Source organism: Anser anser (genome assembly GCF_964211835.1).
Source record: "Anser anser genome assembly, chromosome: Z".
NCBI classification, from domain to species: domain Eukaryota; kingdom Metazoa; phylum Chordata; class Aves; order Anseriformes; family Anatidae; genus Anser; species Anser anser.
In genome coordinates, this window is record NC_139723.1 from 40249555 (window position 1) to 40264752 (window position 15198).

Sequence of the window (15198 nt, forward strand, 5' to 3'; positions counted from 1 at the left end):
GCTCTTTCTGCTTTCAATGTCGTAAGGCTCAAACGCTGAACCAGAAATGGTGTTTTCATGCTTTACGCTCCTCAGAAGACTCCTGTTTCATTAGCTTTTCCCGACTAAACTTAAACAAAAATGTTTTCCCAGCAGGGAAAATAGTGTGGTAAGGGATTTTACACTCTGACAGTAAATTGTGTGAAGTTCCACACAATTTAAACCTGATGTCTTGGGTCCTGCTTTACATAATTTCTTGTATTTTTTAAGGTATCAATTGTCACTGAAGGCAGCGATGATTGTTTTCTCTTCACACCCTTTGTGTCACTCTCAGTTTAATAAATTCCAGCTGTACCTTTCATCAGATGTTTCAGCTGCAATTTGGCAAAACATACTGCAGTATTCTCTTTGCCTACTGTGGGCCTCTTCCACCTGTGCACTGTTCAACAATATCTATTGCATAAAGCTTCTGAACAAAACAAGCAGTCATGGGATAAGGAGAATGATCTTCACATAGATATAATAAAAATGGTTAAAACACCAGAAGCAGAGGGTTAGTTAGTAAGAACAATCAGGCATGCACATCACATGCTTATGTAGTAGTATGATGATAATCTTTTTCCTAACAGTGTGTCTTTGAATACATTTTTTTAAACCACGGCTGAACACTAAATTGGTGCCTTTCATGGAACTGTCGTATCCAGGATCACATTCCTAAGTAGTCATTCTGGATGTGGAATTACATTTTTTTTCATGTTTGTGGTAGATAAATTAATCTGCCATTTAATTTGTTTTCCTGACTACATCAATTTCTACTCTTCACAATTGACATCTAGCTTTTTTAACCTGAATTGCATTGTGTTATCAGTAAACTTTGTCACTTTGCTTTCACCCTTTTTACAGCTCACTTATGAATATGTTGAACTACATAGGTCATGGGACAGTGCTGGGACTCTACTGGTAACTTCTTTTTACTGTGGAAACTGTTTTTCTTTTTCTATTTAATTTTAAAATTTTTACCTTCTTAACATTCTTACTAAGAATTTGCTTCACATTCTTTTTATTTTGAGAGCTTTTGGTGAGGGCCTTTCAGTGTTTACTTAAACTTTCAGAAGGCTTGTTAATATAAATGTCCTTATCCATACATACTGCTTCTGAGAACTCCTGAAAGTCAAGGCATGATTTCCCTTTACAAAATCTGAATGAGTTCTTCTATTTTGACAGAGTTGTGTTTCTGATGCTCTAAAGCTGTGGAATATGATTGTTTCTAGCTTTTGTCTGAGAGACTAAATCATGATCTTGCTGTCCAGAACAGATCTGCTTAAGGTATTTCTCTTAGTTTGCAATTGAAATACAAGTTTGGGCAAGGTATAAGCCAAATTAGTTGTGATTTGTATTCCACCTCACATGGCATATCTAAAATGCCAAAGGCTGTACTGGATTGAAAAGTGCTTTCTCTGGTATATTGTGCACTGTTGTACACTTTACATATCATAGACGGGTATGTATGCACATAGTCACTTGGTGATTGCTTCAGTGACAGGGGCAGCCAAGGTCTTCAGGGTGTTTTTTCTGAACTTAAGTGAATTTTTGCAAGTTCTAACGAAAGGGGCTTTTGTAGCGAACAGGTTGGAACTAAGATGGTTCCTAAATAATTCTGTCTGATCGCTAGACGATAAACACTAGGAAGATGAGGAGAGCAAGGTAAACATCTAATGTGCCTAGAGAGCTACCTAGGTAAAATGTACAGAGGAAAGAGCATCCATGTTTTAGTGGGACGGAGTGGTGACATAATATTTCTTACAGCCTTCTACTAGATAAGCTGGCAAGGTACAGGCTGGATGTGGTGGCCTGCAAGATGAGTATGACATTGTCTTAACAGGCTGCATTCACACTGTGGTGGTCAATAGTTTTTACTCATGCTGGTAGCCTGTCACTGTTCCTTAGGGATCAGTATTGGGCCACATGCTGTTCAATGTCTTCATAAATCCTCTGGATGATGGGATCAAAAGCACCCTCACAAACTGTGTGGTGAGTTGCATACCTCATAAGGAAGAGTCATTTATGGGCTCTGGACAGGCTGGAAGTGTGGGCGAGCAAGAACTGTATGACGTTTAACAGAGACAAGCGCAAGGCCCTGCACCTGGGACACCACCACCAAAGTGCCCAGTACAGATCTATGAGGTCTGTGTGGCTGGGGAGCAGCCTTGCCAAAAGGGACCCGGGGTCCTGGCGGACAACCAGCTGAACAAGAGCCGGCGGTGGGCCACTGCAGCAATGAAGGCAAATTCAATCCTGCGCTGCATCTGTAGGGGATGCTGCAAATGGAGACCATCCCAGTCTGCTCAGCACTTGTCAGGCCGCACTTGGAGCACTGTGTCCAGTTCTGGTCCCCATAATTCAAAAAGGCCAACTGGAGAGGGTTAAAAGGAGGGCCATGGAGACGATCAAAGGGCTGGAGAGCCTGTCCCATGATGTGAGACTGAAGGAGGTAGGTCTTTTCACCCTGGGGAAGAGAGTCATAGAATGGTTTGGATTGGAAAGGACCTTAAAGTTCCTGGGGAAATGGAATAAATAGCAGTGAAGGTAAGTGTAGAAAGGGAGTGTGCTTTATACTTTAGCATGAATGTCAAGGTTCGAATGATTCAAACAGGAAAGCATGTTTCTGAAAATGGCTTACTGATTTTGTTAGGTCACTTCTTTGGCATCTTGCAAACATGACAGTTGACATCTTAGAGTTCAGTGAGGGTGGTTGTGTTAAAAATTTACTTGTAGCAGTTAATTTTTGTAGGGGAAGAATGCTGCTATAGATAAAAAAAAAAATAACAAAACTCTTCATACTAATGCACTTGAATGTTGGTTTAAATACTGTGGAATGACAGAGAATACTGCTGCCAAGTCTCCTTCCTGGGTGTAGAACAACCTACTAACATAGTCTCCTGAGATACCTTACTGTCTGGTGGTGAAGAGTTTTTGGGAGAAGGGGGAGAGGAGAGTGGAGGAAAGTTCCTTTAATTGTAAGTTCATAAGTTCAACCTGAATTTGGTTGTTTTCTTCCTGAGAGGTAAAAAGAATATTCAGTCAGGAAAAGGACTTCAGGTCTATAGGCCAACTTCTTCCTCATGGCAGTTGCTGTGAAGCCAGAACAGGTTGCCTAGGGCTCTTCCAGGTGTGTATTGAAACCATCTGATGACTGAGAATGCAGAAGTCAAGCCTGGCTCAGTGGGCAATGGGTTCTGATGCTTGACTGCCCCTGTGAGGGGAAAAAGTACGCTGTATTCATTGAACCTATACTTTTTCTTAATCCAGATAGCAGGGTATTGTGTCCGTCATCGTTGTACAAATTTGAAAAGCTTGAAAAAGAGCTGTGGAAGACTTGAGCACTTGAGGAGTTAGAAGTGGTTTTATTCTGAAATAAATTACATACAAGAAGTGAAATAGTGAACAATGTTTGAGATTCCATGCTGAAGTGCTTTTTCAGCCATTCAAGCAATGTTCGTTGTTTAATTACTGTTTAGAATTAATAGACAAATATTTATGTAAAAATAGTGTGAATAAATAAATGCTACAAACTCTGCCTGTGCTCTTGAAGATCTGGAGCTGGCTATAAGAATTCATATGGTGGACTATTTTAGGGTGAACTGTACTAGCTATCCTTAAAAATGACTAAGATAAAGTATTCTTGCTGGTGCTGTATTGCATTTTTTCCCTACTTTCCATGACCAGACCCTCACTGTCTGGATTTATGATCTTGATAGCTTCTCATGGCTTTATTTGTGTTCAACAGCTGTGGTCTGCTTTTTTTTTTTTTTTTTAAAAAAAAGGTATTGTTTCCTAATAGTTCTCCCTAATGGCTTCAAATTAATGTTTGGGATTCTTCTGCCACTAGTAGACGAAGAAGAAATAAAATGTTTTTCAAAATTTGTTATAAGGTAAAGAATTATAGAAAAAGCAAAGTGTAAAATCAGAAATAGTAGATGTTTTGTCTGTCACTCCTGATTTTTATAATGACTTTGAATGTAACTTTAACAAACTTTTGTAGTTAAAAGCATTTGAGATTATGTAATATTTTGCTCATTATTGATTATGCAAGTGCAATAGCTTGACCAGCAGCTGCATTTCAAAACAATGATAGTGTTCATACATAGTTCTTCAGCCCACACACTGGGCTGTCATATGAAAATTTGTGTGGGGAGAAAATAATCTCATAACAGATTTTAAAACTTGCTTGGGGGCACTTAATTTTTATCATTAGAGCTTTAACATTTGGCAGAGAGGGGGTGAGAGGAGTTGGTAGTGGTAGTGACAAAAACAATTTGTAGATAGACCATGCACTATTTCTGAAACTATTTAAATCTTTTCATATGTGAAGAATTCAGTATGTTATCTATGCATCCCCTAGTTCAAGAATCCTACAGCTGTTTGTACTTCAAGTTTATAACCACTTTTTGTGTGTGTATGTCTCAAGTTCTTTCTTTATGTAAATTGCATGCAGTTGCATCCTGTAACAAAATATTTGCTGGTACAGAAATCAACCACACCTATTACTTTAGCAGTAGCTTCATCTTGAATTGAAGAATGAAGTGATTTTAGGGAGCTCTTTGTTTTTGAAACCAGTAAAGAGTTTGTGTTTTTTTTTTGTTTTTTTTTTTTTTCCAATGGTCCAGGCTTATCAATCAAACTCTTCTATTGTAAATAACTTGATGTGTGCTTTTTAACCAAAAGCTTTTTAATGAGAATTTTTAGGACCTACAGAAAAGATGGGCTTCAGAATTGGTATCTGCATTGGTCCATTTGACACTGTCAGTGAATTTTCCTGTTTGCATGATCAATTGCAGTTAGCTGCAGTCATTTGCACTAGTGCTTTTGAATTAGTCTAGACATTCAAGGTTTTGTAAAGAAAACTAAAAATCATAAATTACAGTCTGTGTGGCTCACAAATTGGTAACAGTGTATCTGATTTAGAATACTTGACTTCATTTTGGCAGGGCGTGTTCCTTTCAGGATTTAAATTCTACTTTTCCAGGCTATGCCTTGAATCCAAAAGGCTATGGAATTTTTTTTAGTAGTTCAGTGCAACTAACTGTAAGCTGCATGGTACTGCCAAAAATGATTTGCTGATTATTTTAATATCCAAGAAATACTCCTTTAGTATCAGTAGAATAAAAATACATTTTCACAGAAGTTTTTAAAAGATTTCTGAGGGGAAAAAAAAGGCATGTTTTTTATATATGTATGTAAAACATCTTTTGGTCAACCATGTAAATCTCAGATCAAAATTGTGTGTAATAAAAGCATTCTAAGCATTAGTAAAAAAATCAAAACAAACAAAACCTTTATTGAAAGTATTGGAACAGTTGCATTGGAACAGTTTGCTGAATGCAAACCACAGCTTTTTGGTGCAATGTCATCTTTAGTGTTGTAGCAGTGAGAGGGAGTAAAATAAAGTCAAGGGAACAGCTGGGGAGTCCCTTACCTACTCTAGAAGAAAAGTGCTTGTCTTTTGCAGAGGAAACTGCTGTTGGAAGGGTTCTTCAGACTTCAGTATGATCTGTTTTAAACAAGCCCTAGTCTTACAGATACACATCTTGGCCAAAAAAAAAAAAAAAAAACATATTAAGCATATTCATTATCCGATTAGGTTATATAGAAGTACTCACAGACTTCTTACATGAGATTTTTTTTTCATCATAATCCACTAAATCTTTGCAATTTAGAAATTGAAAACTGCATGGTAATCTACAGAGAAATGTTAATAATACTTGAAAGTTATAAGCTTCCTGAAGATAATCTTTCTAATAGGAAATAATACGATCATATCATAGATGAAAGACAACGGTTTACTTCAAAACTTCAAGCTGTGAAACATGCTGTAGTGTAGAAATATACTTTGAATCTTACCAGGTAGAAAGAATACTATCTGTTTTACTTTGTGACTACAGATCTTGATAAAATCTGATAGATTTAAAAATTATTAGGGATACAAACAATTAGCCTGTCCTGGCAGTAGGGATTTCTTTAGTAACTTTAGTATTAGATGAGAGCGCTGTACTGCTCTGTTCTAAGAAATACCAGTCCCAAGGGAGTTTTGTGGCTTTGGACTGGCTAGAAGCACTGAAAAACAATCTATTACAGGACAAGTGTTAGGGTAAAAGGAAGAAGTAATTTTAGAACCCAGAAACTTAGTGAAACATTTATTATGACAAGGGACATAGAAATGAAAGACAGGAACAATTCTCGATAATTCTGCTTTACCCAAGGGTTCTGTCCAGTTTGTCCAAAGAAAAAGCTTCTGGATCTCTTGTGTGGGGATCCAGTCCTGGGGTCTTCACAGTTTGCTGTTTAAACTGCCATGGCAGGTGCTCATGATGGTTCAGCCCGGGCTACGTATTAACCAGCTCCTGGATGTCTAGTCTGCAGGCACTCCAAAGCATGAAATTAATCGATCATTTGCCATCAGAAGGTAGTTTTATAGACTACAAGAGCTATCTGTTCTTTCTCTGATACTATTACAGTTTAGAGTGCAAAAACAGGTGCTCTTCTGGTTATGCATGTTGTCATAGTTTAGGTCTAACAGTGATGCAATCTTCGTAAAACTTCTTTGTTTGCTTGCTGCTCGTGTAGATATAGGAGGAGTTAGTTTGTTGCACTGTTGTGGAAGGGTTGGGAATATTGATGTGGAGGAAGGAGTCCTAAAGGCACACTGGAAGTGAGAGTGGCTCAAGACAATGTCAGAATGGGAAAATAATTTTCTTTTGTCAGCAACAGTTTGACGGAGCAAACTTTCTGAACTTCCTTGGACATCTGTAGACATTTCATAATAATTTTTCTCCACCCTTCTTCAGCTTACTGTTGTTCCCAAGGGTTTGGTAGTAGGTCATCCTGAAAGCTGGTTATACTCAAAATATGTTTGCAAGATAATTTTGCACATGTAATGAACCAGATGTATACAAACTCTGTATTTTTTTCTTTTTTTTTTTTTTTTTTAGCAACAAGGTATTGGTCGGCCAAGTGTATACCATGCTGTGGTAGTCATATTTCTAGAATTCTTTGCCTGGGGCCTCTTGACAACTCCTATGTTAACAGTAAGTATCACAAAAGTTAATTTGTTAATTCCTAGGGGTCATGGTTTTAATTTGTTTTACACTTCCAGCTTACCTTGTTAACTGAATTTCAGGAGTCTGAACATTCTTCACCATAGAACAGTGTTATACTACAGTTGAGATGTAGCAAGATTAAAAGACAGTCAAAATATATTAGTAAAATACAGTACTACACTCATTGTGTAAATCTTAGTAACTCTAGTTACTACTAAGTAGCTTTTGTTTGCCTTTTGGAGTAACTCAGTGTACTGATGAAGGCTCTCTGTGAAGATTTTGGCTTTTTTAATGACTTCATAGTTCAATTAATCTGCCGGTAATAACAATTGAATAAACTATACATCTCATAGTTATCTCTGTATTCTATTGTGGTTGGTTGTTGTACCAGTATGTAACTTGGAGTAAAACGTAAATGCTTTTATGTAATAAGTAGATTTAAAAAATATTTAATCTGTTCTGGAATGCAGCTGAATAGATAAATTTTCTAGATTGAGTGGATAATTTGAGTGTTTTACCAAAGCAGTCATAGGATATGAAGCCTTTTATCTGAAGATGTGGATCTTATTTATTCATTGAAATCAGGCCTGCCTAAGAGAAATCATCAAAAGTCTCTTAGTCCATTTTTTTTTTTATTAGATAATATCAGAGAACAATTTGAATACATGACCATGAGGGTTTTGTTGGATTTGAAGACCTCGTTATTAACTGTTTTCTACTTCCCCAATCTCCAAACGGTGTTGATTATATCACTTTTAAAAGGTGTTTATGTAACCTTCCTAAAATAATGCACTGATTTTTAAAATATAGTTTACTGATAAAAATGTCCATATAAACAGATTTTCATAAAACAGGTGTCTCACTAAATTGCTGTCCTGTCTTGCCAGTATGAAAATATGGAGGAAATTTAGTTGGTGGTCCTTCTTTTCTTTTTTTCCTCTGCTTTTAACCAAAAGTGCTTAACTTCAAGTTGCTCTAGCATGGCACTTCTTGTTTAAAGGGATAATGTGCAAATAGTAACTTTTCCTCTGTGTTCAGAACCACAGTTCTATATTCTTTCTGATCTTTTCATTTTTTAATCAGCATACCACTCACTGATAGGCTGCTGTTTGATTAAAACAATTTCAAATCTCATTTGATATTTTATGCACGTATGATACAGAGGAGTGTAACTTACCTTAGCCTGCTGATCAGTAGTACTCTGAACAGTACTGGAGGCCATGTAGAACCTTCTTGTAAGCAAGATCCAACTTTTGAATGGGCAGCTTGCTGGTTTTGCTCAAGCAGGTTTGTCTAGAATGAAGAAAAGGGCAGAAATGGAAATGTCTGGCTTGGTGATCAATGATCACTCTTGATCACTCATGATCACTTTTTTTTTTTGACCTGGAGAATCAGGATGCAACCACATTCTCATCGTTTAGTCAGATTAAAATGACGTCTTATACTTTATTAAAATAAACTGCTGCACATTAGCTGAGATTACTTAAACTTTGTGTTTCAGATTGCATTTTCACTTTGACATCTGTTTTTTCAGTGAAGCTGTAGTGTTTATTACATGATACTATACTTAAACACTTTAGATCTTTTGTTATTTATAAAACACGCAAAGAATATTCTGCTCACAGAATGCCCAAAGCTTATGCTCAGTACTATTGTATTTGGACTTGTAGTCTTATGTTAGTAAATCACCATAATCACATTAATCTCTTAATGCCATACACTATCTTCAGTATAATCTTTTATTTTGTATACTGGTATTAGTAGCAGTAGAACTTGAGTAAGGAACTCCTCCCTTCCAGTTTGTAGGATTGTATTTCTCTTTTCTATAAAATAACAGAAATTAATTTCAAAAGCTAGAAGCAATAACACCAGTGGTTACCCCCTAGCAAAAATACTGGGAAGTACTTTACAGAAAAGTAGATTCGACTCAGTGAGTTTCCTGGCTTTTTCTCTTTTCCTCTCCCACTCTCTCCTTTTCCTCTCTCTTCTTTCCTCTCTTGTGGCCTCCCTCAGTTCTTTTTTTTTTTAAAGAAGGCATCTGCTTTCTAGAGTGGCTTTCTAGATCTCTACCTTGAACCATGATTGTTTTTTCTCCATTTGCATCAACAGATCAACAGGAAAACAGGTTAAAAAATGTTTTGAATACCTAAACAGAAGATGATAACAGAAAGAAGAAAGGGTATATATGAACAGAATTATCTGACCACTGGTTAATGTGGTAACAACTGCCTTTGTTAAATCTGTGAAACCTATGGTTGAGAAAGTTGGTTATCTTTGAAAAATAATGTTGGTGTTTTTCAGTGACACTAAAGTATTGTGTTTTTTTCAGGCTAGTGATTTTCTGGATATACATATAAATCTTGTAGTTATTGGCGCTTTGGCCTATAAATTAAAAAAAAAATCATTTATAGATAAAAACAGCAAATGAATTTGAAATGTGCATGTGTCCATACACTGGTTATTGCAGTAACTTTTCAAATTCACACAGTAGCACATATGAGGCTTTTTAACTCTTTCATCATTATGGCAAATCTGTTTAGTGTAGATTAACATGCTTGCCCTTGAATTGAAGCTACTGTTAAAGCACTTCAAATGAATTCACAACCATAGTTAAAGAATGCATAAAGCACTCAGATCTGTTGCTAGTATTTGTATGCATCTATTTGTTCATCGTGTTTCTAGCTGTATGACTATTCAGTATCTGCATTTTGTGCTCTTGACAGTAAGTTGGGTTCTGTGCTTTCTTCCTTTCTTTTTTTCTGTCACAAAATCACCCTCAGGGCTGTGGTAATTACTTTGCATGGACTGTGTAATATGTAATTGCAGGGTGACAGGGAGAGGTGGTGTCAAAGGGTACATGCAATTTGGAAACAATATTCACAATTGCCCCAAAAGGCACTATGCAAATAGCTCTATTTTTCTTGACAGAATGTGTTACCCAAAACTCATTTTTACTCCTAATTAGTAACAATGATAGAAATAACTTTTTGAAGAAGTTATCTGTCAGAATTCTATGATGGGTGCCACATGGAGATGTTTTTTCTCATGTTAACCCCTCTTCTAAGCCGAGTTCCCCAAATCAAAACACTTATGCTGTACTATGCAGTCTGTTTCAAGAGAAAAATTGATGCCAGTGTATTCTTGGAAAAACTTGTCAATATTTCCTCATGAAGATAGGTAGGAGTATAGTTCCGGGGTAAGCTACCTTTTTTTTAACAAGTCTCACTGTAGCTATTCTGTTTTACAAATCCAGATTAAACCTTGGAGCAATTGTCTCCTTTCTCTCATAATTCAAATAATGCTTTTTTTTTTCTCCTTTAGGTTTTACATGAAACATTTACCCATCATACGTTTTTAATGAATGGTCTTGTTCAAGGTGTTAAGGTAGGATTGTTTAAAAACTCATTTATATTTTTATGTTCCTCTATTGTAATGAGTCTTCCCTGCATTCTACATAAGAACATCTTGCAGACTGAGGATATAATTAGTTCTTAAACAGATTTTCCATTGTTGTAGTTGTTTTCTTATCTTGATTCAAGACTTACAGCTAAATGTTAATATCTTGAAACAAGTAGAATACATCTCAAAGTTTAGATGCCTTATTTGAATGTACCAGTTGTAGTATTGTAATCTTGTTAAGGATCCTTCTAAGAATGCAGTCAGGTTTTTAATGTCTGCTTCTTAATGTTAGATGACATATATCAAAAGCGGGTCAATGTAGCTCCGATGATGACATTGAGGTTAAAAAAAATGAAGTACTTAAACCACTGAGATTTTGTTTAAGATGTGGTATAAAAGCTATTTTTTTTGTTTTGTTTTGTTTCTTCCCCCCCCCCCCCCCCCCCCAGCTTGTCTTTCTTTTATGAGTTAAATTTTGAGTGTTCTGTGATGGTCAAAAGATACAGGGTAGGTCATTGCTTATGTCTGAGACCATTGCATTCCAGTGGTGGTTGTGCTAGATTGTTGCCACACACAAAAAAAAAAAAAAAAAAAAAAAAAGATGTAAAAAGTTCTCTAGCATAACTGAAACTCTAAAGGCTCTTCTTTGCTAACCATCTTAAAAAGAGACTTCAAAGCACTTATCATTAAGATGATTTATGATAGATAAAAACTATTTAGCTTTGTATTCTGTAACAAATTGTAACAACATGATATCTTTAGGAAGAACTTGCTATCTTGCTACCTCACATGGTGAATGGCAGAAAACCATGCACTAGGAATATAGGGATGTCTCAAACTGAAAAAAAGTAACTTTGTTAAAGTTACTTCTTAGCAAAACAAAGTTCTTGTTACTCCTAATGTTTTCTTTGCACTTTGTACAATGTAAGAGTTGAATGTAATGAGGAGCATCATTTAAAAGCAGCCAGCTGAGGATTCCTATTGTTTTCTACAGAGCATATCTGTAGAAAAGTGCATAAATCTCATGGTGTAAATGTATGTATTGCTGTAACAGGTATAATAAATGGGAAGATAGACTAGAGTGAACTTGGACTTCAGTGTCTGATAATTTTCTTCAAAAAGTTTGTGAAACATTAAAAGAGTTCTGGATGGTAGTTGGCAAAACATATTTGCATTTTACCAAAATCTGCAGGGAGCAAAAACATTAATTTTAACTGAGTAAGGCATCTAAATTTCCTAGGTTTTGGTGGTCTGGCTTTGTAACTTTTGTAGCAATTTACTTACTGAAATCATTGGAAACTGAGCAGTTTAGGAGGACTGGGCATAATGCTTTGTTGAAACAGTAGCCTACATGGGTATGTTGAAATGGAACATCATTAGTTTAACTCTGGAATTTAAATATAAAATTAACTGGAATAGACTTTCAGAGTAATGAGGTGTTTACAAAACAGAGTAATGAAGTGTTTACTAATGTTTGGATATACGGCAGAGTTGGATTGACCAATTAGGAGGAAGGTGTCACTTCTGGGGGTTCTGCAGAGTCAAATACATACAAAGCTTTGCTTATTATAATTCTTCTATGTAATACAGAACAGATCTGAGGCCTTGATTCTAGGATTTTATGAAATGTTTTGTTGTCCAAATGTGGTAACTCTTGATTAATGCAATAGAGAAAACGGGGTTATATACAAGTATTTTGTATATCCCATTTTGCTTATTGTCTGATCTCCAGTTGCATGTAGTTAGATATTCGAGATTTTAAAATACCCAGTATTTGATCCTTATTTTTTTCTATGACAACTGGTATTTGTAATCTGTCGTATGTCACTGGACCATCATTATGGTGTTCCATTGTCTCAAGTTGTCACTGTTGCTTAAATGAGCCTCCTAGTTGTTGCAAAGTACCAATATCCCATGCATGATAAATTGTATGAAGCCATAAACATCACTCCATTTTCACAGCTCAGTTTGGTTTGTTTCAGAGAATAGTTAAATTACCTGAAGGTCTCCCTTAGGATGTTCATGTCCAAGTTAGAGGGAAATTTGTGTTTGGCATCTAGCACTAAGAAGTCTTGTGATAGAAGCTAAGAAGGTCCCCTTTGTGAAACTTGACTGTAGGTTTTGGACATTTTTTAGAAGCTTTTGCAATCTGTGTTACCACTATATTGAATCAAATTGAGCATGAGAAATGTTATGCCTCTCTTTTTTCCAATCCATTTAAGTTCAATGAATTTGAAACATAAAACATCTAAATCACAGAAAAGTAGACTGCACAAGAAATTGTATAGAATTTCAATTACCTTTTTGCGTTTAATTTCAAATCATATTGCCAATTAGGCTCATTTTTTTTATATATTTTGGTTAAAGTGAAATGTAAATGTAATCATCAAGTATTTTTCTTCTATCGCAGGGTTTTTTGTCCTTTCTCAGTGCTCCACTAATAGGTGCTCTATCAGATGCATGGGGAAGAAAGTCGTTTCTTCTCCTTACTGTTTTCTTCACCTGTGCCCCAATTCCATTAATGAGAATAAGTCCATGGTAAGTGGTACATAAAGTAATAGTGATCTTATATAGTAATATAGTAGAAATTCAATCACAGGGGTAGTTTGGGGAAGTGGGATGAGGACAGTAAGGCAAGAGTGAAGCCACTTCCCTTTCAAGACACAATTACATTATTGTGGAGCTTTTTTTATTTAAAGGGTGTTAAAACTGTGAATCTTAAATGTAGAAGTTATGGGAAGTGATTTAGGTTACTGTATTTGCATAACTAAAACAGTAATTGAAACAGTTTGATAACCGTAATTCATTTTTAAATTCAACTGTAATTTTTTACCCTGAGGACGCTCAAAATGCTGTAATAAACATTTCTAAAGCTAAGTGAAACTTACACTTTTCTGTGGTCAGTAAATTCTAATTGCCACAAACCAGATCCCTTAACTCTGGTTAGGAAACTTGGAAGTCCTAACTGAGTAGAAATGACTTTGTTCTTTAACTGACTGAGAAACTGAGTTCTAAGATAATTCATTTTTCATAATTTAAGCTTTCTTCAATTTTGAGAATGTGAAAATGTATAGGTATCATGACTGGAAAAGGCTGTTTCTTTTATTTGCTGTAAAGTAAATATTAGGATATCAAAAATTAAAATGCTGTTTTCCAATATTTAAGTCAAACTTTGCAGTCCTGTTTTTTTTCATCTCCTGTAAAGCGCCAAGTAGTTAGTTTTGGATGATTGCTTTTCATAGACTAGATACAATCTCACTTGAAAAGAAAAGCTAAAGCTTAAATTTTCTAATTGTTGCTTTTAAATCATTAGGTGGTACTTCGCTATGATTTCGGTATCTGGAATCTTTTCTGTTACCTTTTCTGTAATATTTGCCTATGTAGCTGATGTAACACAAGAACATGAAAGAATTACAGCTTATGGACTGGTAAGATGCACTAAACTTGGGGAAAAAAAAACAAAGGTCAGATTATAACCTTTGTATTGAACTTGTGTTTTGGTGCATAGAATGTCTTTTGACTTTAAGTAGTAAAGTTGATACAGAAAGGAATGAACCGTGCATCAAGACGTATTGTTAGAATGTGGGGATTCTAATTTAGACTTTTTTTTACTGCTTCACAGGCTGTTCTGTGCTCATAAGAACAGAATAAGAATTTAACAACTTTACTTGCATATAGGTCATGTGCAACAAAATATCTTTTAGGTTTTGCAGGCAGGATAAGAAATGCTGATGCCAGTGCAAGTCATTTTATGCTAGTTTTAAAATATCTCTCCCCCACTTGTATGTGATTTCTTTGTAATATATAAGGGCTTTTTTTAACAGTCAAAATAGTGAGGGAGGGTGAAAATGCATAATGAAGACTATTTAGTAACTTACTGATAAACTTTTTCAGTTAGCAAGGAAAGAGGAAAATAGTTCACTTCGTACAAACTAGCCTTTCCAGAAATAATATAATTCCTGGTTAGTTTGCTTTTCTGAATGTCTGTATTTGTTTAGGTTTTGTTCAGCTGGAGGCCCACTAGTAGGTGGATATCCTTAGCCTTTCAAATTCACTTATCCCTTCATCCTGTGTGCATCTGTTTTCACCATACAGATGCTAATACATTGATTCTTGGCAGTACTGTACATTGAGCTGTTTAAGGTTTCCCTTTATTTTTTTCCTTAGAAAGGTATAATTCTCAGAAGATAAATGATTTAGTTCTCTTGAACTTGTGTATATTTTTTGTAGCAGAACCCAAAACAAAATTAAAAGTTCTGGAATCGATTATCACCTGTTTTTTTCGTATCTATAAGGGGCCATAAGTGTATTTGCCTGCCTGTAAAGAGAAAGAAAATCTAAAATTCTATTAAGTATTAGACTGAAGTGCAATCGTTTCCGTGAGGAAACGTCTCTTTCTAATCAGTTTGTTATAGCTTTTTCTTAGGACATTTTTTAGCTTGGCATAAACCTAAACTAGCTTCTGCTGTTACCTATTCTATAGAATAGACATGCAGTGTAGTTTTGGTTTGGAGGCTGGAAAACAGTGGTAATTAAATCTAGCTTTTAAATATACTTTTCTGATGATCTTTGTAGTGAAATTTAACTACAGTGCTTGTGATTTTTTATTGTGTTCCACTGTATATGAATGTAGAAAGATTTGTTAGTAGCTGCATGTCTTTACAATGTAATTTGAAGTAATACAGCTGTTGAAAGTGTTGTTAGAACTAATGATTTGCTAGTT

At 35.5% G+C, this 15198-nt stretch overlaps 1 protein-coding gene across 1 annotated transcript in view; it reads left to right on the forward strand.

Annotated features, from left to right (window-relative positions):
* Window positions 1-15198, forward strand: part of MFSD14B (major facilitator superfamily domain containing 14B) — a 30766-nt gene that overhangs the window by 4866 nt on the left and 10702 nt on the right. The window contains exons 2-5 of the mRNA XM_083817070.1: window positions 6969-7064; window positions 10398-10460; window positions 12886-13013; window positions 13789-13903. Of these exons, the coding sequence (XP_083673196.1) occupies window positions 6969-7064; window positions 10398-10460; window positions 12886-13013; window positions 13789-13903 (402 nt within the window). The remainder of the gene's footprint in view (window positions 1-6968; window positions 7065-10397; window positions 10461-12885; window positions 13014-13788; window positions 13904-15198) is intronic.